The 23,912-nt window shown below is 38.4% G+C and overlaps 1 protein-coding gene across 1 annotated transcript; it reads right to left on the bottom strand.

Moving 5' to 3' along the window:
* Positions 1 to 513: 513 nt before the first annotated feature.
* Positions 514 to 23,646, bottom strand: adprs (ADP-ribosylserine hydrolase). Its single transcript, XM_020535040.2, has 6 exons — positions 23,428 to 23,646; positions 20,740 to 20,836; positions 15,443 to 15,650; positions 7,345 to 7,529; positions 2,551 to 2,645; positions 514 to 1,309 (listed from the first exon to the last, which is right to left on the bottom strand). Exons 1-6 carry the CDS (start codon positions 23,600 to 23,602, stop codon positions 996 to 998), a joined length of 1,074 nt encoding a protein of 357 aa, XP_020390629.1. The 5' UTR covers positions 23,603 to 23,646; the 3' UTR covers positions 514 to 995.
* Positions 23,647 to 23,912: the final 266 nt, after the last annotated feature.

Genomic DNA, 23,912 nt, shown 5'->3' with positions numbered 1-23,912 from the left:
TAGGTGAATTGGCCATGGGAATGTAGGGTTACAGGGATAGGGTGGGATGCTGTTTTGGAGAGTCGATGGGCCAAATGGTCTGCTCCCACACTTTAGAGATTCTATGATTCACTAACAACTTACATAGAAAAATCATCAGAATGATAAAATAAAATATCTGTTGATTTTAAACTAGAATTGAATTGTGGGATATTTGCTCAGTTTGAGAGTGTTAGCAATATTAGCAGCTATACTAAAGGTTGCCCTGCACTCCCAGGCAGTCCACTGGAACTTTAGTTACGTTTTAGTGTCCAAGGTGTCCTATATCCAGCTGCCATGTAACACAGCATGGATGATACAAAGCAATGCTACATCATAATGTTAATTCTACGTCTAACTTCATATCAGCAAAGAGATCTGCAAGAAAACGCATTTCCTCAGCTAGGAGAGTTCAAGTCACACCTAACTCCAGAATAGCTACATGAAACTAGCAAGCAGCTAGCAAAGATAAAAAAATCAGATTCAGCAGCGGAGTCATCATATTCTCTCTGTTACGCAACAAACCCGAAATGTAGACTATACAGATTTTAAATAAAGATAGTACATTTGTGAATTTATCCTTGAAAATGTTGCAACAGCTGCATGACTCAAGGCATAAGTAAAGGAAAGATACCAATATTCATCACATCCTTAATTTGGAAAGACTGTGAGACAAGCTCTGTTTAAATAACAAAAAAGATTGTACTATTAATTTACTCCTCACTCTAGGTGCTTGTGGTTGAATCAGGTAAGACATTAAACAATTACAACAGAAGCTTCTTTAAATCAGTTCAGCATTAAAACGATTTAAAGTTAAAAACACCGACAATGTGAAACAGCCGAACAATTTTGATAACTCAAAAACAGAGAAGGTTTCAAGAATTAACTGAATTCGAATGACCCGTTCTGTCATGACTACATTTTCAATTTTGTTATTCATGTTTTCAGCAATGAAACATGTTTCCAGTCAATTTACTTTATCCTGTTTTTGGAGAGGACATGAGGCGACTGCCGTAGAAGTCACGCAGTTTCTCCCCAAAATAATCTGTATCTTTATAGGCTTCACAGCTCTTCCACCAAGAATGCGGGATATGCTCTTTTCCATAATAAGCCCCAGCAATTGCTCCAGCCATAGTAGCAATCGTATCAGTGTCTCCACCCAGTGAAATGCTGTAGATTATTGTCCTTTCAAGTCCATTGTACTTTTCTGGAATTTCAGGATCAGGGTCCATGCATCGCAAAAAGGAATAAATAGCAGTTGGCACAGATTCAAAAGCAGCTATTCCATTCCCTAAAAATAAGCAAACAAAAAGATTTAGATTTTATTTTTATTTAGATTTTATTGTCACATGTCCTCAAGTACAGATGTTCAGGAGTACAGTGAATAGTGTCTAATGTTGGCACCCATAGTGCCATCTTTAGGTACAAAGGTACCTAGGTAGAAAAAACTCAGGAACGAAGAAAAAAAAGCTAAAAAATGTTAAGCATTACAGACATTCAAATCATATAAACCACATAAGCTCCACAGATAGATATGGTATCCATAGATAGATATTAATAGTACAAAACTCATACCACTGTACACAGTATACCCATGCAGAATACTTCTGGTTATTTATTAAAGTTCATTTGAAAATTCCATGAGAACTACAAAGGATTTTATGCCACAGCTTAAAGATGTAGTGATTTTCTTATGTCAAACCATTATTCTTATTACAGCATGACTCTTTGGAAGAAAATGAATGCCCCAGGGCATATTTTAAAAAAAGTGAAAAATGAAGTGACTGAGTACAAAAGTTTAACTTCAAAGAAAAGACATTATAAATAACAGTCCAAAAAGAGGGATGAGATATTTACTGAATGATTTCTATATGAATGAATATTGCAGATTGGCACAATATTTGGATATTCAGATATTTTTCATCTTCTCTTAATAAATATACAATGGAATTAATAGCAACAGTTGTTCTAGTCTAAGAATTTTGTGGCTGATCCAATAAAATTTCACTTCAATAGGAACCCCCAGAATGTTGAAGGTGGTGTTTCAGCAAAGGAAATGTTACTGAATATCAAATGGAGGTGGTTAAACTCTTTGTTAGAATGATCTTTGCCTGGCAATGTGGCAAAAATGTTACTTGCTACTGCCCAAATCATGAAGCCTTAAAGTCAAAGCAGTTACTCTCAACTCGCCTCTGCAATTCAACTCTTTTGTCCACGATTGGATCAAGGCTGTAATGAGAACTGGAGCCAAGTGAAGACAATCAAGTTATAAAATTAGACAACAACAAATAGGTGAAAGTCAAATAATTCATTTAAATGCTGCTTTCAAATGCTGAAGACAGACAGACAGACAGACATTGGCAGGAAACAGCTTCTGTCCTGAATTCCTGTAACAAATTATTTGTCTTCCAGCTGACAATTCTCTTTCCTCTCATTTAATACTGTTAAACGTTAAATAGACTGTCCAAAAAATAAAGAAAATTAAGGTTTAATACAGAACAATGCCTAGGAAATGGAAACATCAATTCTTACCCAATTCATTAACTACCTCTTCCTTTGAAACATCTCTTCGCGATAAAAATGCTTTCATTTTCTTTAGTCTACTGCAGTAAGGGAACTCTTGAAAGCTGAAAAAGGAAGTTTTTTAAATTAAAAAATAAAGGAATCTGGTAGGGTAAATTCAATTACTCAGACAGGAATTCAGTCAAGTCCAGCTCAGCTATTTTGTGCAAGGACTGTACTATACTTAAAATGTCAGCTTTGTGCCCATAGTATTTAGACTCAGCACAGAACACAAGAATATAAAAACGTACGAACTAGGAAGAATAGCCCCTTGTGTGTGCTCCACCATTCAATACCATCATAGCTCATTTAATCCTGGCCTCAACTCCACTTTATCAAAAGATACCTTTATCAAAAGGCAACAAACACTTAAATGCAGCACAGCAATACTAACATTATTTTTCAAATGTAGAACTAAAATCATCACTTTCCTACATTTAAATCAAACCTCTTAGCTGTCACTTCATTGTTACAACTTCACGTTTAAAATGCCTGCAGAATGCAGTCAATAATCACTTGTAAAACTCCTTAAATGTTAATTTCATGAAAGGGTGACATTATACTTGTGACTAACATTCAAGTTAAGTACTTTACTGGAACACATCTTTAATGTCGAAGACAAAGAAGAAAGATATACCGCAAATGACAAAGGAATTTAACACATCTACCTGCGCAGGGTTAAGGCAGGCCCCAACAGCTGTACAGCGATCTCTCTTTCTGACACGTAGGACTAAACAGTAATTCAGTTGAACAGTGCTGCTTTAAGCACAATAATGTTTTACAAACTTATCCAAAAAGATGATTATTCCAGCTTTGAAAGGTTGCCACTTTTAGAAGTCAAACTTTCAACTCTGGAATGATCTTTCATATAAATATAATTTTATACATCTTGTTCCATCAAGATAAAAAGGTACCAAAGCTGGGATTTGAAGTGCTTCTGAATCTGGTACCAAACTTACCCACATCCACTCCCAAATCCAATATATCATGTACCCAGTACAGCACGAATCCACTGTACAAATGTAACATCACATTAGCCCATTGTTTAAAGAGTACTTTTCATTAGCACGATAATGCTACATCTTGTATTAGCCATGTGAAATTGGCACTAAACTAATAGTTTGATGCAATGTACAATACAAGAAGCAGAAATAGACACTCACACCTGCTCCACCATTTGATAAAATCATGGATTTAAAAAAAAAAAATACTCAAATGGCCCGGCTTCCACAGTTCAAAGAGTTCCACTGGCTCAGGACCCTCAAATATTTTCTACACTTTTCAGTTATAAATGGAAGACATTTTAAGCTGTATCCCAAAGTTCTAACGAAGTTTAGCATCCACGTCAAGTCCCTTCAGTATTTCCTATACACTATTAAGTGAATAGCATTTGTTTACCATTGTACGGGTTTTTAATGAAAATATTTTGCTGGAGGGAAGAATTTAAAATGCAAAACAAATTTGTCATGCCATAATCATTTTCTTGGATCTTGCTCTGTAACCTGTTCATGCCTCTATTCCCACTCTATCCCCAAATACAATTTATTGCCATTGTCGAACATTTGGTAAAGTTTGAGAGGTTAGTTGCTTATTTAGAAACATGTTGAAGAAGGACATCACAAAATGTTAAACAAACACACATTTAAGCAAACTATTTCTTCAAGGTTCTTTCAGAATTTCAACCCTGGAATTTTTTGAAAACAGTACATTCTCTTCTAAACATTGCTTTTTCCCCTCTCAAGGCTGACCCCTCAAAAGAAAAACAAACAAATTAAGGTTTCTTTCCTTAAAAAAAAGTCTTATCTTCAGAATTTCTGATGACATTTAACAGTTCAAAATAATTCAACAGGTCAAGTTTCAAAATGAGCCTGAACTCAGCAGAGACGAATGTGTTTCCCTACTTCTGTGTCACATTAACCAACCCTGCCTCTTAGGAGACTATTACTAACATCATTCTCTCTTCTACCAGTGATCATGCTCTCTTCTGCAGATAAAACAAGCAGGAATACAAGTTTGCACCCATCAAAACATACAACTTTTATCAAAAATAAGAGATGCTGACCCCAATGCATACAATCCTATCTTGTTTATCTTTCAACAATTATGTGCAGCAATCACTAGAACACACTGCAATTTTCATTTGAGATGATAGTTTGGACTGGCTAGAGTAATGAGTAAAATTAAAAATGTTACACGCATTGCCCAAGGACACAGTTAAAAATACCAGAACTGGGAAATCTTACACATGCTATTTGGGACACAGTTCATGCAGCTAAAGCCAGTACAGCAATGCTTAGGGAAGAAGATAAATGAGTTTACTGGCAAAACATTTTCTAGAGTCAGACTAGGCTTTTAGTTTTTAAAAGAAAAATCAAGAATGTCTCTTTTTTTTAAAATATATAATATATTTGTTCACAGGATGTGGACATAACTGGCTGGGCTTCCATTTATTGATCATCTATTATCTCCCTTGAATTGACCAGCTGGCTAGGCCATTTCAGAAGTCAAGAGGTCAATTAAGAATCACATTGCTGTAGGATTGGAGTCACACGTAAATTTATTTCCCTTCAGGACAATACTCAACCAGATGGGTATTTACCACTAACAACTAAACAAGATAGGGTTAGCATCACTACACCAGTTTTTAATTCCAGATTTTTATCATATACAAATTTTGCCACCCACCATGTTAGGATTCAGAAGATTGTCCCCAGAACATGTGTCTACAGCTCTGGTTTACCAGTCCAGTGACAGTACCAGAACACCACTACATTGTTGGGAAGGAATTAAAACAAGTTCGTCACAAGCTTGTTACAAGCTGTAGACGAACAGGAGGCTGGAAGAACACAGCAGGCCAGGCAGCATCTGGAGAAAAGGAGCAGCCAATGTTTCGGGCCTGGCCTGCTGTGTTCTTCCAGTCTCCTGTTTGTCTACCTTGGATTCCAGCATCTACAGTTTTTTTGTCTCATTACAAATTGTGATGTTTTTGAAAATTATTTTCATGCGATGTACATGTTTTGAACTTGGGGACAATCCAGAAGAATAGAAAATTAATTACAAAAATTATTTTTGGATTTGACAATAAAGGCAATTTAGAGCTACATATACAATAAAACATTTTTTTAAAACTGCATATTTTTGAAAGATTTGGTACATTCACAAGCTTATGTTTGGGTGGCACGGTGGCTCAGTGGTTAGCACTGCTGCCTCACAGTGCCAGGGACCCTGGTTCGATTCCACCTTGGGTGACTGTCTGTGTGGAGTTTGCACATTCTCACCACGTCTGCATGTGTTTCCTCCGGGTGCTCCGGTTTCCTCCCACGGTCCAAAAACGCGCAGGTTAGGTGGATTGGGCATGCTAAATTGCCCATAGTGTCAGAGATGTGCAGAGTAGGTGGATCAGCCATGGGAAATGGAGGCTAATGGGATGGGTCTGGGTGCTCTTCGGAGGGTTGGTCTGGACCGGAATGGCCTGCTTCTGCACTATGATTCAATGATTCACTTATTACCTTAATACCAGCCCCACCAACCGATCAACAGCAAGTTGCACATATCAGAAAAGATTACACCAATCTCTATGCACCAGAGCAACCTCCCAAAGGGTTTTTAAAAATAAAAATCACTCCCATTTCATTCCGGGCATATATCTTAGCCCAAACTGTCACATGGTTGTAAAATCATCAGATGCCCAGCAAAATTCACAATCCTACAGAAAGATAACAATAATTCCTCCGTTACACATTTTATGCTAAACTGACAAAATTAATAGTGGCCAAGTCTGTTGTGAGCTCAGAAAAGTTGAGCAGTCAAAAGGTACTGCAGACAAGTGTTAATCCAGCAGATGCAGCAAAAACAAAGCATTCCATTCCATAGCAGACAGGAACTTAAAACTTATTTTAGTGAAAGTTACTTTCTTTTTCAACTCATTTCTATTATATGACATCTTTTGCATTAGCTCAGCAAACGTGGACTCAAAAAAAAGACTCAACATCAAACTTTTCCAACCTTTCAGCACTCAAAATAAAAAAATAGGGATTTTAAAGTGACTTTGAAAAGTCAACTCAATAAATATATTAGCGCTTCCAAGTTTGATTTCCAGTGTGTGCAAAATTAAGTGAATTCAGGTTCCATAGAATAATACAGCACAGAAAAAGAAGCCACTGAACCAAGAGTCTGTGCTGATTGAATTGTAAGACAGGTTGCTACCATTGACTTTAAGACCTTTTGGGCAAGAGGGCAAAGGAGTGAGATGTCCTGAATACAATATTATAAATTACATGTTACATTAAATTCCAATAACTTGTCAACATTTGTTGCCTAAAATTATATATGGAAGGCTTCACCGCTAGAATGAAGCACAGATAGGTTAAGAGATACTGGAGGAGAGAAGCAAAGAGGAAAAAGATCATTGCTAGAAAGTAAACATCAGGTGTCATATTGTTCATGTTTCTCTCTCAATATGAAATTTATGAATTGACAGAAAGCTTTAAGTTAACTACAGGTAACAGTATTATGGTAATAAATTTCTGCTACTTTACCTTACAGCCTTTAGCGGCAGAAAACAACAGAACTGTATTTCATCTTAGAGCCGTAATATTCAATGTTATACGACTAGGATCTAATTACAAGGTCAATCCTTGTAATATGTTGATAAATATATTATACAAAAATAAACACATTGATAAATCCATAAGAACGTCATCGTGAGTTACCAAGAGAGATGAAGCCATTAGCCACAAGAGGCCACCCTAGGCCTGTACTCACTCTCTTGCATCAGACAGAGATTTTTCTTCATTCTCAAGCAACTGCATTTCTCCAATGAGGTAATCCAAATACTTGTCCTTCTGCAACTCCTCCTCTAGAGCATGGTGAACAGCAAGGGCTTGCAAGATAGCACCATTGTAACCCAGTGAGGAAGCATGCGTCACTTCAGCATTTTTCTTCGCAAACTATCATTAAAAAAAATTCAAAGTCAGCACAGACAGATTATAATAACAATCTTATTTATCTGATGAAGTTCATATATACAAATGGTATTTTGAACGAAAATACTGAGCTGATATTGTGCTAATTTGTCTCTGGCCAAAATAATTGTATACTTGTGTAGATATCTAAATGTTGAACATTCGTTCCCTGCTCTTTAACTTTCAACACCTCTTCAAATCTTCAACAATATATCCCTTTGAAAATAAGTTTCCAGATGCAATCTCTCTGCTTGGGGAAGCTTATAAAAAAAGACATTTTACAGGGCTCAAGTTTGGAACTTAACCTTTGACATGTTTTCAACTTAGCTGAATTTATAACACAAGTTAAGTCAATCTTTCAGTAGTATTTAGACGTTATTTTAAGTTAAGATGTATTATTTAAATGTAAACCTCAAATCATTAATTGAATGACAATGAGTTGGCTGTGAAAAAAACAAACAGTAATTAGTATTTTTTATTTGAAATAAGAAGTGCTCATTTTAATAGCATAGGAATATTTGTCTACTAAAACTTGTCCCAATCTGAACAACGTGTTATTACTCATGAACAGCCAAAGAAATAAACTGTCAATTACCTGGAACTTAAAAATCACTGTCACCATGATTTGAGCTTGCAAATATAGTGTTCCAGGAAGGAACTTGTGTCTTTAACATATCCAGTAGTATTCACTACAGTACACACCCAAAATCCCCAAAAATAGCTGAACTAATGTTATTTACTGCCCCTAAGTGTAATACTTCTATGTCATCTAAATAGTGTAATGTCACCAGATTCATACCTGTTTTTAAATCTTTTAGAGTTATTTCAACAAACCTAAAGTCAAAGATCTAAAATGGGGGAAAGCTGATTTTAATCAGATCATATATGGTTTGGCCAGAGTAGACTGGGAGTGTATACTTTCAGGTAAATATGTCTCAGAACAGTGGGATGCATTCAAGAAGGAAATAAGAGTATAGGGCCAACATGCTACAATAAAGAGGGTGAGACCATCAAATCCTGTGAACCCTGGATAAAGGGATATACAGCATTGGATTAAGAGAAAAAAGGACGCTTATGGTAGATACTGAGGGCTCAAAACACCAGAGGTCCTAGAAGAGGGTAGAATGTGCAAGAGGTAACTTAAAAAGGAGATTAGGAGAGCTAAAACAGGAAAGGATAGCAGCAGGTAAAATAAAAGGAAAATCCGAGTGGTTTTAGAGGAGCACTAAAGGCAAGGAATAATAAGGGAAAGAGTATGGCCCGTTAAAGGATCAGAGTAAATAGCTGTGCATGGAGCTAGATGTAGGTGGGTTCTATATGAATACTGTGCGTCAATACTTGTTTGTGAGGGGGACAATATGGGTATAGAAATCAAGGAGAAGGACTGGGAAAATAAATTTTAAAATATGCATAGACAGAAGAGGTTCTGAGTGGTCCGGCAGGCTTAAAAGTAGATACGTCCCCAGGATCGGAGGAAACATAACCCAAGTTGTTGAGTGAGGCAAGGAAGGAAACAGCAGAGGCACTTGCAAAAGTTTTTAATTCCTCTCAGGCCACAGGAGAAGTGCTGGAGTACTGAAGGACAGCCAATGTGGTACCATTGCTCAAGAAGGGAGCAAGGGATAAACCAGGAAACTAGAAGCCACTCAGTCTAACCTCAGTAGTGGGAAACTATTGGAAGCAACTCTGAGGGACAGAATTAATCTGTATTTGGAGAAGGATAGATTAATCAAGAACAGTCAGCATGGTTTTGTTAAGGGGAGGTCATGTCTGACTAACTTGACTGAATTTTTCAAAGAAGTGACCAGATGTAAAGATGAAGGCAATGCTTTTAATATTGCCTACTTGGACTTCAGCAAGGCTTTCAAAGAAGTGCCACATGGGAGACTGAAGCAAAGATAAAAGTTCATGGGATTCAAGGAAATTTGGCAAATTGATCCATAATTGGTTGAGCAGCAGGAAGCAGAAGGTGTGTTCAGGGTATTTTTCCAACTGGAAGTCCGTGTCCAGTAGGGTCCCTCAGGGGTCAGCACTGGGACTCTTGCTGTTTGTGGTTTATATAAAAATGACCTAGGCTCAAATGTAAGACGGTTGATCAATAAATTCACAAACGATACAAAAATTGGTGGGAGGGGTACATAGTGAGGAGGAGAGCCTTAGATTGCAGGAGGATATAGATGGGCTGATCAGTAGTAAATGGAATTCAATCTAAGGTTTTGGAGTAGATTTGTGCTCGGGTTGTGGGTGTTGTGGTTGGTTGGCTTGCCGAGCTGGTTGTTTCATTGACGTTTCATTACCCTGCTAGGTAACATCATCAGTGCAGCCTCCGATGAAGCGCCGTTGTGTTTTCCCACCTGGTTTTTAAACTCTGGAGTCTGTTGAGCTGGATTACCTCACCTTTCACGAAGGTTTTCCTTCGCTGTGCAGTGTACACGGGGTCAAGTTCGATGTGTTTGTTGATGGCTTTCTTCATGGAGTACCAGGCTTCTAGGAACTCCCGTGCCTGTCTCTTGGTGTTGTCCCAGTCGAATTGGTGGTTCTCCTTATCCATGTGGATAGAGATGAGAGTGTATTGGTTGTGTCTTTTTGCAGCCAATTGGTTTTTGTGTACCCTTGTTGTTAATTTCCTTCCTGTTTGTCTGATGTAGTGTTTGTCACAGTCTCTGCAGGGATATTGGAATTCAATCTGGATAAATGTGAAATAATGGACTGGGACAAGGCAAGGGAATATGATGTATCGTAGGGCCCAGGGAAGCACCGAGGATCAGAGGGACCTCGGTGTGGGTGCACACTGGTCTCCCATTATTAGCTGAGACATAGAGTTTAAGTGTAGGGTGGTTAAGCTGGAACCATATAAAACATTGGTGAGGCTACAACTAGAGTACTGCATGCAGTTCTGAAATCCACATTGTAAAACCTGACAGCACTGGAGAGGGTGCAGAGGAGATCGACTAGGGTGTTGCCTGGGATGGACAGTTTCACTTATGAATAGACATTGGACGGTCAAGGAATAAACAAAGAACTACAAATGCTGGAAATCTGAAACAAAAACAGAAATTGCTGGACAAACTAAGCAGGATTTGCGGCATTTGGGGAAAGAAAGCAGAGTTAACTTTTCAGGTCCAGTCACCTGAAATGTTAGCTCCGCTTTCTCTCCCAAGATGCTTCCAAATCTGCTGAGTTTCTCCAGCAATTTCTGCTTTTGAAATTTGAGAAGATTTGTAGCTCAGATTGTGGATGAGATTGTAGACATACTCGCTGAGCCGGTAGGTTTGGTTGCAAATGTTTTGTCACCCTGCTAGGTAACATTGTCAGTGCGCCTCCAGTGAAGTGTTGGTGTTCTGTCCCGCTTTTTATTCATAAGCTTCAGTTTATTAGGATGTTTGGTACCACTTCCGGCTCTATTTCTCAGTGGTTTTTTACACAGGGTCTAATTCAATGTGTTTGTTTATGAAGTTCCGGTTAGAATACCAGCAAGATCTGTGTAGTACACAAATACCATGCAAAGACTGAGAGAAATACTACACTAGCCAAACCAGAAGAAAACTGACAATACAGATATAGTAACACCAACTAGCCACCAAGAGATGCAATTAATTTTCACTTGTCTCACTACACACAGACTACAAGGGACATGAATTCGACTGGGACAACACTTCCATGATCACACAACCCAAACAGAGAAATGCCATGGAATTTCTGGAGGCCTGGAATTCTAACCAGAACTCCATCAACAAACACATTGACTTAGACCCTGTATACAAACCACTGAGAAACAGAACCGGAAGTAGTACCACACACCCCCAACAAACCAAGGCACATACTGACGCTTCACCAGATGCGCACTGCCAATGTTACCTAGCAAGGTGATGAAATGTTTGCAACTAAACCCACCGGCTCGGCGAGCATGTCTACAACCTCAATTTCTGTTTTTGTTTTCTATAGACTAGGGTTGTTTTCCTTAGAGCTGAAGAAATTGAGAGGGGACATGCTTGAGATGTATAAAATTATGAGGGACATAAGATCGGTTAGACAGGAAGAAACTTTTCCCCTCGATGGAGGAATCAATGACTAGGGGCATAGACTAAAATAGGGACAGAAGGTTTAGAGGAGAGGCATAGAAAAAATTTTTCACCCAGAGGGTGATGGAAATCTGGAACTCACTGACTGTAAAGGGTGTTAAATGAAATGAGGATTTCTGCCTCTAAGAAGTATTTTAGACGTACAATGCCAAGGCATACTAGGCTATGAGAAACCAAAAAGCAGGCCTGGCAGCATCTGTGGAGAGAAAGTAAAGTTAATGTTTCAGGTCTGGTGACCCTTCTTCAGAAGTTAGGTAGCCGTTTTTGACTGGTGCAGGCGTGGCAGGCCGAGAGGCCGTTTCCTGTGCAGTAGACCTCTATGACTGCATATCATTACAATGACTGATCGTGTAGGTAAACCAGGTGATATATTAAAACAACAGACTAGTAGATCTCTCAATAAGTAGTTTATGGCATGTCAGACAAAAACAAAGAAAGCATTATAACATGTAATGCACATTAAGCATCTATGACAAACCGGAACAAGCAAGTGTAGCACAATATCTTTTTTACTTCTATGTTATCATTGAGAACCTGATAAGGGGTGCTAAGACTTAATCAACCTGGTAGTATTCTAGGATCTGTGGATTTAATCCTGACTTTTAATGAATTGCAAACCTCTTCAGTTGACTCTGATGCCATAAACCCCATTGGATTGCTATGACCCTCTGTCACAAGCCCAGGGATAAGGTAGTCCACAGATTGGCAAAACAAAGGATGACAGCAGAGTAGGACACTCCAGTCGGAGTTTGTCCACTCACCCGTTCTTCCTCTTCTTTTCTTCCTTCTTTGTTTTCCAACAGAACTAATCCCTATATATATTTCAACATGTCTTCACTCCCAAACAATCAGATTGGACCCCAAAATGTTAACTCTGTTTCTCTGCACAGACATGACAAGAGCTGCTGGTTTCTCCAGCACTTTACGTTTCAATATTGACTGTATTTTTGAAAGAAAGAAAAGTACACCATTCAGAACTCAATGTTGTTAAAGTGGCTACGCAAATACAAATCTTTCTTCCTTTGATCGGATTAGGAAGCTCCACTGAACTCTCATCAGCCTTTGCTCCATAGTTTGGAGTCTACAGATAGAATCAGCAGGTAAAATATAGGAGGTGACATGCTGCCTTTGTTTCTCAATGCGTAGATTTTGTACAAGATCGTGGGCTGGCTCCCTATTTCTTCCTAACAGCTTTCGACTGCCACAGCCTGGGTTGATACCCTGACAGAGGTATTGAAGTTAAAAGATATTGTTGCAGAATTTTAAATACAGTAATTGATGGTTTTTTTAATATGTGGAAAGAAGATAGTAAAAGTATTAACATGAACTTTTTGGGATTAGTTCTGTTGGAAAACAAAGCAGAATTACTAGTTCTGAGGAAGGGTCACCGGACCAGAAACGTTAACTCTGATTTTTCTTCACAAATGCTGCCAGACCTGCTGAGCTTTTCCAACAATTTCTGTTTTTGTTCTACTACCTGCTCAGACTTTAGCAACTCAAATTTAAATAGCTCCCAGTTATCGATTTATACAAACAATTGCTGGTTAGTTGTGGAACTCAAAAGTTGCTAAAAAGAGACAATGAGTTTAAGCTTTTCATCTTGCACTGATGTAAAAAACATACTGGAAAAAAGGGACAATTGAAGATAATCAGTCAAGTTTCCAGTGTGATTCATTTGCTCTTGCTAGATGTTACATATATTAACACACAGGATCCTGTTTATAGAAGTAAATGGAATTTACAGTGTATATTTTTCATGAAACACAGTAAAAAGGATCAATGGACACTGCCAGTCTTTATTATATCCCATGGCAACACCTTAACCAATTAGAATCCAAATGCCTGTTCTGAGAATTAAGATTCACAATTAACTGCTCTTCTGCAGCTCAATGCCAATGACGGCCTGACCAATCAACATCCTCATCGCATCCTGTATAATCCTATATACTCCCCAACCAATTTACCAAAAGTCTTTACTGACTGCATGATAGAAAGCCTAAGACTTTGTCTCCTTTTAGCAGTGCTTAAGTTATCCACTAACACAGACTAAAGAAACCACTACTTGTATTTAGTTTACCAGAAATCTATCAAAAAACTTACTCCGTTGTCAGTGGAGAGATCCTACAAACTTCCCAAACTCAAACTGGAAATGTGTTCCTCTCCCTGCACCCTCTGTCCATTTCCAGCGCCACCTCTAATTCACTATTAGCAAAGACCCATCAAATCCATGAATTTATAAAAGTATAGCTTAGTTCACATCTGTCACAAAGCAGAGATCAGAGTTTGTTACAAACATAAACCAACTTTTAAATTTTAAGCGCTGCTGGCCCAGAACATAAGTTCAAAGCACCCTCCAATCTGTAATTACAAATTCAGAAGGAATTTGTAATTTTCAAATTCTACAATGGCACTTAGCAACAATTAGACTTATCACTTCAAAGCTCCTTTTCATATCAGTGCTTTGGGCATTATGTAAAATAATGCTCCTTGTCCTCAAAAACAGGCCATCATCTAACTACGTAATGCCCCAGGTAATCCACTCGTCTAGATAAATTCTGGCAAGTGAATATAAACATAAATATACAATTAGTACAAGATTAATTATAACAGGTTGGTCAAAGGAACAACATTCCTTTCCTGCAGCTGCCACTCGATCATATACTGCTTCCATAACTGTCTCAATCTCATTGCGTATTATCGGCTGATTTCTGATCTAGTCAATTTACCAATAATTAACTAAGAGATAAGCAGTAGGTCTGGCAGCATCTGTGGGGAGAAAGCAGAGTTAATATTTCAAGTCCAGTGACTCTTCATTAAAAAGGTTAGCTAAGAAAGCAGGAAAGTAAGAGCTAACAGTGAGTACGTGCTGAATGCAACCCATATAATGTGATCATGGGTTTAGGAGTACATGGGAATGGGTGACCGTGCTAAAAACAACCCATATCATAACAGGACCAGGTGTGAGGTAAGTTAAAAGAAAAGGAAGGATGGAATTAGGCTCTAAAGTTATTGATCTCAATGTTGAGTCCTAGAGGTTGCAGATTCCCCAAACTGGAAATGAGATGTTCTTTGAGCTTGTGCTGAAGTTCGCTGGAACACTGGCAGGGTTGCAACAAATGCTGACGTGGGAACACGGTGGTGGTGTATTGAAGTGGTAAGCAACTGGAGGCTTGGAGTCATTTTTGCAGACAAAGCACAGGTGTGGGCCAAGGGCTGGGCAACCGCCTACTCTCTGTCCAGAAAATGACCCCAAGCTTGCAGCTACCCATACTTCAACGTTTTCTCACTCTTAGCTCTTGTTAACACTTATTCAGCTTTTCTTCTATCCTGGCCTACTATTTATTGTCTCCTTGTTTACCTCCCCCTTTTATCTCTCCCTCTGAGCTCTGATTTCCTTCCTGCCACCAACTTCAGCAAAATAAAACACTTTGTCTTAGCTACCATCAATTCTGATGAAGAGTCACTAGGTCAAAATATTAACTCTGCTTTCTTCCCACAGATGCTGCCAAACCTGCTGAGTTTCTCCAGCAATTTCTGTTCTTGTTTCAGGTCTCCAGCATCCCCAGTTCATTGTTTTATTATAGAAGAGAAAAGCAGAAGAATTGTCAAGTGAACACACACTTAGAGGCTGAGGAAGATAGTCCAGTGATGATAGAGAAATAATTGTAAAAATGTTTAAACAACGAGTTATTCTGCTCAACGTGGACGATTAACACTAAGGGGACAGTGGATGGGAGGAATAGAGGGGAAAGTAAAATCAATACTAAAATCTCTTACTTGGAAAAAACTAAATTACAAATGCTTCATCAATCTGACCTTTTTAACGTCCTGAATGTCTGGATATGCCAGAGCAATTGGGGCGATCCTCATGGCACCTCCATTTCCATATGAACCTTTTCCTTTAAACTGTTCCCTTGCTGGTTTAAAGACATCGTTACAGTTTGGATTTAGAAGTTTCTTAAATACGCGAACGACACCATTTCCATACCCACGGTTCGGCTGTTCTTTGTATTCTTCAGCAAACCTAAGGCAGTAAAGGCAAAAGTAATGTGTTTGTTATTTTTCTATAAACTTCAAACAGTGCCTCACTCAGATTATTAAAATCAAATATACACTGAGCAGTAAACTATTTTTCAAACCACATCTCAAAGAGGGATAATCAGCATTGGCAATGCTATAATTTTCTCATCCAAAAGTACTGTAAAAATTCAGCAGGACTAGGACCATCTATGGAGAGCTAAATGGAGTCAACATTGAAACTCGCTGGGCTCAATGAGACTGAGTAACTTCTTCATTCCAACAGTTTTGGTTTTTATTTCACATCCCCAGCATCTACAATTATTGCTTTCATATTACATACTTTTCTTAGATCAGTCACCAGATCAATTTACAGTACACTCAACTAAACAGTAAATGCTCCCCTTAAAACTTGTACTCTAAAAAGTATTTACCTTATTCGTCTACCTTAGACAAAGGCAATCCTGTATCCAGTCTCTCAACAGAAACCTAATTTCTTTTATTATCAGCCTGGAAAATGATAAACTAATGGCAAGTACTTTATCTGGTTCTATCTTTCATCTACCACAGTACGACTGAACGGTTCAGTTATTCCTGCTTTATGGAGAACATGCCCGACTAGAGGGATCCATTGTAGCCATAATGATAAATTAGTACTTAATCTTCATTTTAACTGTACATAAGCAAGAGTTACTCATATGCAGTTGCCCTATAATGACTTTCTTGGCTTCTGAGTGACTGTCAGAATATAGAACCAGACTACTGCGTTCAGGCCTGTATTTACACTTCACACAAGCAAATAGTTCTAATCAGAATTATTGTCCTGTTCATTAACTACATGATCTAATCTTGAATATTAACAGGTCCTGCTGCAAACACCAACTTTGGAAGTGATTTCAACAGCCTTGCAACTATGTAAAGATATTTATCCTTCCCTATCTTCTAAATATTTCAGATCTGTGGTCCTTGGCTTTAGATCAGTCAACAACTGGAAATTTACTTACCCTATTCCATCCTTCACATAAACATTCATCTATCATTCACCTTGTAACCTGCATTATCCTAAACGAAAAGGACGCAATTTTTCAGGTCTGCTTTCCTATTTTTATTTCCTACACCAGGTAACAACTTAGTGAGCTTGCAGAATACTATCTAAAGCTTGACAATCGACCTATAGTGTACAGCCCAATATGCATGCCTCAACGATTTCAAGATTTCTAAGGCTCATCATTGATTGTCTCTTGGCTTTTATGTTCTATGTCCATTGATAAAATCTAATACTCAATTTGTATTAACAGCTTCATCAATGCAAGATAATGACTTTACTGTACTCTAAACACAAACAAGTGGATTCCTTGTTTGCATGTACTCTTCTTTCCACAATATCAAGTTTGTTTCAATTCACATAATACCTAGTATTTTTTCCTGTTCAAATTATATTAGCACCAAGTTCTATTTTCACATTTTTAGCCCATTCCCAGATATTGTCAATGATCTGGTGCAGCTTCCTTTCAGCATCCAAGAATGAACTATACCTCCTATGTTGGTATCATTGCAAATGTTGACATTATAGACCTTGAGTGAGTATCCAAACTATATGCGATCAAAGTCAATTCTATACTGCAAACTTTTCTCGTAATTTCCTGGATCACACCTTACCATTGAATATATAGTGTAACTCCCCTATTTACAATATTAAACTTCATCGAAGAAATAATTAATTATTGCTCTTAAAATCCATGCTGATTGCTAACGATTGTTTTCATAATCTAGATGCATGAGAATTTGAAGTTTAGTAATAAAGTACATTTAAGAGTTTATCTAATGTTAAAGACTAACTGGCTGGCAATTAACTACAACGCAGTCTCTCCTAAAAATATGTACTAGATTAGCCATTCCTCGAGATAGGACTTCTTGCCTCATCTCCCTTAGGATTGAAAAATATTTTTCACTAAGTCCTAGCACAGTAGCTTCTCTATATTAACTAAATAATTCAAAGTTTTCTTTTTTTCTATACCACTCATGTTCTCAAGATTCAACTTCTCTCCAATATCTTTTAGTGAAATACTTTGTAAATATTTATTCCATTTTCTGATGTACAAATTGACAAGGGTCCCTCGACCCGAAATGTTAACCTCTGATTTCTCTCCACAAAAATTGCCAGACCTGCTGAGCTTTTCCAGCAATTTCTGTTTTTGACCATTCTTCTTTCTCCCAAATCCCATTTTACTATTAGTAATCCATGTTTTACTAACATACTTGGAAATTTCTCTTCCATTCTTTTTAAACAATTCCTGAACTCTTTCTCAACTTTCCTTATCCTCCACTTTCAAATTATTTTTCTAGTCTCTATAGATTCGCTGCTCCAAATAAAGTTAACTTCTACCTCCATAAAAGGCATGAGTTTTCTCTCTTAAAAACTGAGAATTAATTTAAAATGCTGCACTTCCACAATCTTTTTTTATTCAATATAAAAACTCTACTGTCACTCTACAATCTAATACCAACCTTAGCTTCTATCCCACTGAACACATTCTTCATCCTTCTAACATCTGTCTCAATACAATTTGATTTTGTAGTTTTTGTTGTGGATTTCCCAGTCTAAATGGATAATTGTATCATGACCATTCTTCAGTTCCCAGTTTAAACAACCTCCTTATTCTCCTACTTAATCATTTTAGTTGTACAGAGTTAATCTCATAGTCTAGATGTAACCACTCCTTGAGGAATGACTGCCATCTGTTTCAGAGCCATTGCCACTACCTGAAGTGGAATTCTCTTTCTGACATCAGAAAGTCAGCTTAAAAAGATTTCTATAATCTTTCAATTTATTCTAGCACATTGCTGGATAAGAAATCCTGAGTTTACAGCCTGTGAAATCCTGTTCCTGAATGGTTCCCCAATCTCCTGAACTCAATTAGTTGGGTTTATTTGATAGTCCTGTCCAGAAACACCGCCAGAACGCAAAAGCTTCAAATCTGTTTGAGAGCTTAAGCGTCTCTAGCTACTCAAAATAATGTTCACTTCCAATTTTTCTTTACTCTCCTATAGTTAACTATCTCTGTCACTTATATGTGTGATTATACTCAAAATCATGTTACAAAGAAAAAGCACTCTCCCACCCCAATGATACCACATCGTCTTCATCCTCTTTACAGATTCTGACAGTTTGGGATTGACCAATAAGAGCTGCTCAAACTTGCCTGAGTCAACAGCTAGCACTGAAAACACGCAACTGAAAAGTCTTACAATACTACCTGTTTTATTTTGTTCCACTTTAGCCTGTAAAGTTTATTATTTTGTCCTCCCAAATCTGCACCAAAATTCGCATTCCAGAAGTTCCAACATGTTGTCTGCTCTTACCTTATTTCATTACCAGATCACTCTATGACATGCTTTGTCCTACACTCCTCAGAATGGCCTGCATACATCAGTTGTTACATTTCTCTTGCTTCTGTGATATAAATCAATTGTCTCCCATGCAACAGGCTCCAGGTACAGTACTTAATTATTGCTAATAATAGAACACTAGGACCTAGTTCTAAGCCACATGAGAAGTAGGTTATAATCAGGGGTGTTTTACAGAAAGAATTTTACCTCATTTCAGAGGAAGCCAAAAGCAATGCACATGTAAAGATTCAATATTCAGGTTTTTTTTTAAAAAAAGTATCTTAATGGCTTTATTTTCTAAAAGGTAAAATTAATTGAGGGGAGCATCATTGAAGAGAGGCACCTATTTTCCTCTGGGAAATAAAAACTAGCAAGATAAAATAATTAAACTTTAGTTTATTCTTACTTTTTTACTGGACAATCTTGTTATGCATTTTTTAAGATGTAAAATTTGAGGAAGGAGTTAGAAAAGAAAATATGAAGGATATAGCTGTGTGTCAGTTTTCTCTCATGAATCAGAAATTCTGGACTACAAGTCCCATTTGAGAAACTAGAACACAAAAATCTATACCAAAACCCCCTTTATTTCTTCTTCCCACCCGTCTCCCCCCTATTTCGCTAAAACAAAAGAAGTCTTTCTGCTTTGGGAAGAGTAAATAAACTGAAGAAGCCAGTCTAGAACTTCTCTGCACAGCTTACAGTGAATATTTTCACAGGCATTTTACTAATCTTAATAGCCCACCCTATTCTGGTAGCACAGCAAATCCAAGAATGAAGGCGGCTCGAAAAACACCTACAAAAGATCCTGGCCCTCCACAAAAGTGCACACTAGTTTCAGTTTATTAAAGATGTAGAAATATTAACAACTGCCTGCCTTTGTGATAAGTGAAAAAAGATGTGATCAGTATTATCTGTTCCAAAATAAGGGGAAGTACTATATAATAAAATTCTACAAACCTCTTCTGGTTATCTTTAACTTTTGGTTACTGACCCCGATGCCAGTGGAATCAATTTCTTCCTACTTACTCTGTACAATAATATGAGGGATTTTGACAATGCCCTAACTCCTAGAGTTAGAACCTTTATTTGAGTATTCAGGGCATCTAATACCCTGGACATTGGAAGTTTTTGACGTTCAATTTGGCAGCTAGTATGCTTCTAGGGCAGAATAGGAATGAAAAAGAATGATTCAAAATTGTTTCATCCTTCACAAATATTTGGTCCAGATAATGGGCTTTGAACCAGTAACCAAAATGATTATTCAAAAGAGAAGGTCTGAGGCGCAGTTTTAAAGCAAGGGAGAAGTGGAGAGGCATAGAGATTTAGGGAGGGAATTGCAGAGCTTAGAGCTTGGGCACCTAAAAGTATGACCACCAGTAGTGGAGTGAGAAATCAAGGCATAGAAGCACACGAAATATAAATACGTGCAACAGGAAAAGAAAAACTATTCTGCATTGAGACACAGTGTCTTTTCAACAATATGTTTAAGTCCTTTGCAGATAAAGAGAATATAAATTTCAAAGATCACAATGTCACAGCAAGTGTATCTGAACAACAAGCAAAACATCATAGAAAACAATGATGGGATGTTAAGAGTTCAGTATATTTGCAATGACTTTTTTAGGTTAAGTCAGAATACTGTGTCACAGACAATTTAACAAGATCTCCACAGTACAGTAGTTAACCCTTTGAACAAAATGTATTACCTTTTAGCCATATCCATTTCATCAAAGTCTTGTTTTGAAATCAGCGACTGTGCCACACACCTCGTCATTGCTGTATCATCTGAATACACTAAAGAACCTGAAAATTAAATTCACTGTCTAAAATAATGCACTGTGAACAACCAAAATATAGAAAATACATAAATATAACAGTAGCTAAAATCAAACAATAGCCTCAGGGTACAGTAGCAGTTAGTACATGGCCACAAGACAAAAACATTTACTATATCCATATAAATAACAACCAAGACTTGTAGTATTCATGCAGGCTGACAAGTACAGTTGCAAAAAAGCATCCCTTTGTTTAATATATTGCATTGTTAAAAAAATAGTCAGTCAGTCAGTCAACAACCTAAAACAGTAGCTCTGCTCCAATCAATCTACAGGTGCTACCTGAGCTACTGAATATTTCCCACATTGCATTGTATGTTAAAACATTACAACCCTGTTCTATACCAAATACCAACACACATGATGGTAGCAATCTAAGTAAGCAGAGGAAAAGCAAGACTGCACTGATTGTTTCTTAGGGTCAAGAAGCTAAGCATCTGGGATCAGTATCCACAAGCCACAGTAGTAATGTGGTTTCTGGGCAATACTGAACTCCAGGATGTTGAGATTCAATGATGGACATGCCGCTGACATCAAGAGCAAATGGTCAGATTCACATTTTTTGGAGATGGCTATTATCTGATACTTGTATGGCATAAATATTACTTGCCACTTATCAGCCCAAGCCTAAATACTGCCCAGGTCATGCTGCATAAGGGTGTAGACTGTTTAGTTATACAATCAAACAACCCCAATTTTGACACGATGATGGAAGGTAGATTATAAATGAAGCAACTGAAGATGGTACGGCTGCAAGAGTTCCTTTGGGCAACTCCTAATGATGACTGGCCTCTATCAAATACAAACACCTGCCTTCGTGTATGGTTTGATTCTGAACAATGGAACATTTACCTCTGACTGTCACTCACTTCAATTTTAATTGAATGCCAAAATTGGTCACAATTTGTTTTTGACAACATGAGAGTCATTCTCTCCTCACCTTTATGATTCAGTTCTTCTGTTTATATTTGGAGCAAGGCTGTAAGCACGGTTTGGAGCCAAACAATCCAGACCTACCCAAACCGAAGTGGTGAATGGCAAGCAAATCATTGGTAACTGCTACTTGACAGTAGCACTGAAAACATCTATCACTTCACCAATGATCACATGTAGGCTGATGAAGTGGTAATTAACATTTGGTTTTATGCTGCTTTTTGTGAATGGGGCAAACAGGGATAATCTCTGACACTTCAAATGATAACAGGCTAATAATAACATCTAATGTGCTCAACCAGTTCTTCGTATCGCATGGCAATGATTTGAGATGCCTCATGAGTGGCAACTGTGATTGAAGGAACCTCAGGAAGAAGCGGAGATGGATCATTCACTCAACACCTCTGACTGCAGATGGCTGAACCCTTCAGACTGGTCTTCTGTACCAACGTATCAGTGCTTAATTTTCCACAGTTACTCAGGACAACATATGTGATCACACAGCAACCTGAAAGCTTTCATAGAAGCTAAATAAGTCAGTCTGTTTTTAATACCATGTATAATGATTACACACTTAAATAAACATGCCATACAGCTACGAAACAAAAGCACCTTATGTTTCAAGTAAGCACCATGCAATCTTCTATATTTAACAAGTAGTTCAACAAATCTACACCGTCACCACTATCTCCAATTTTCCTGAAGGCGTTTGTTGGTCATTCTCCCATCTACATCTCCTCCATACAGATCTGTTGTTCCTTTATTTTCCCCATTACCATTTAATCTTCCTTGCACCATTACCCCTCTTATGATTTAGACTCTCGTCTTTCGATTCAAAGATTTTTCTTTTATTTTGCCCCCTTTATTTTGCCCCCTTATCCAGACTCTGTACTTATATAAACCCTGTTGCCCTTCTAACCTTTTCCAATTCTGCTGAAAAGTCCTCAACCCCAAATATTATTTCTTTTTATTTTCTATTCCCAGCCTCACAAACACAACTTCTTCACAGAAAAGTTACTGCTGTTAAAATAATCCAACATTTGCTTGTGCCACAATGAAGTGGGGAAACCATTTGAAAAGGTTAAAGCTGATCCTACGTGGAGTTACCAGTCAGTGTGGACAATCATACCTGCATTATTTCCACAAATAGGATAACATCTTATACACAACATTTATCCAGCCTTAAGCCTACTACCTTTCTGAGCCGTAAGACAGAGCACAGACAGGGGCAAGACTCGAATCCTGTTGTTTACTTTTCTGATGGAAACTGAACTGATACTATTCGTGGAAGTAGACGAAAAAAATAACTGGTTTCCAAGAAAGGTTGCGTCCAGATTCAGAACAGTATAAACTGTCAAAAAGAAAATGGACCGGGCAGTCCAAAACTAAACATGGATCATCCCAATTTAGCTTTTGCGTGAAGTTTTTCGACAACAACTCATGGGATGCACGATGAAGGGCAGCCGATGAGTAAAATACCAGAAAAGGGCGGGGGAACGGTAGGGGTTTTATTTTTGTTGCAGAGGGGGTTCTCCACAGCCCCCGGGGGCGGGTGAGATATTGACATCTCCGGGCTCTCTGCCCCCATCGACGTGCGGTCGGTGCTGGTGAGCTTTCGGGCATTACCTTCCTCTTCCCTGTGCTCCTCCAGGGCGCGGACAGCTTCGATCACGTCCTGCAGCCGAACGAGCTCCTTGCCCTCGAACCCTCCGCCGATACAATCCCCCAAGAGCGCGCCAGCCATGGCCCCGTAGAAGCGGGACAGAGCGGGTACACTGGGTACCTTACTCACCGCCGACATGTTGGTTCGGGGCGGGGCATGAGGGCAGTGGCGCGAGGCGACCGCTGATCGGCGGCGGGGCTGTCCAATGGCCACCCGCGGGACAACGTCACTGCCGAGCCATAGCCAATTAGAAAACGGTATCTGCGGCTGGAGGCGGGATCTCCAGGCGTGGTCCAATGGGATCTGCGGTTAGGTGGGGCAGCCGTCCAATCAGGTGTGAAGACTGTCTGACATCTTCACGGCAAGGTGAGGCGGCCCTTCAGCCCCTCTGGTGGGTGCTGGTGATCACACGTCTATCCATAACAAAAACAGAAGTTGCTGCAAAAAG

The sequence above is a fragment of the Rhincodon typus genome, unplaced genomic scaffold (genome assembly GCF_021869965.1).
Source record: "Rhincodon typus isolate 14 unplaced genomic scaffold, sRhiTyp1.1 hic_rhity00002289, whole genome shotgun sequence".
Lineage (NCBI taxonomy): Eukaryota > Metazoa > Chordata > Chondrichthyes > Orectolobiformes > Rhincodontidae > Rhincodon > Rhincodon typus.
The sequence above is the reverse complement of the archived record's forward strand: the minus strand, read 5'-3'. Positions and strand labels throughout refer to the sequence as shown.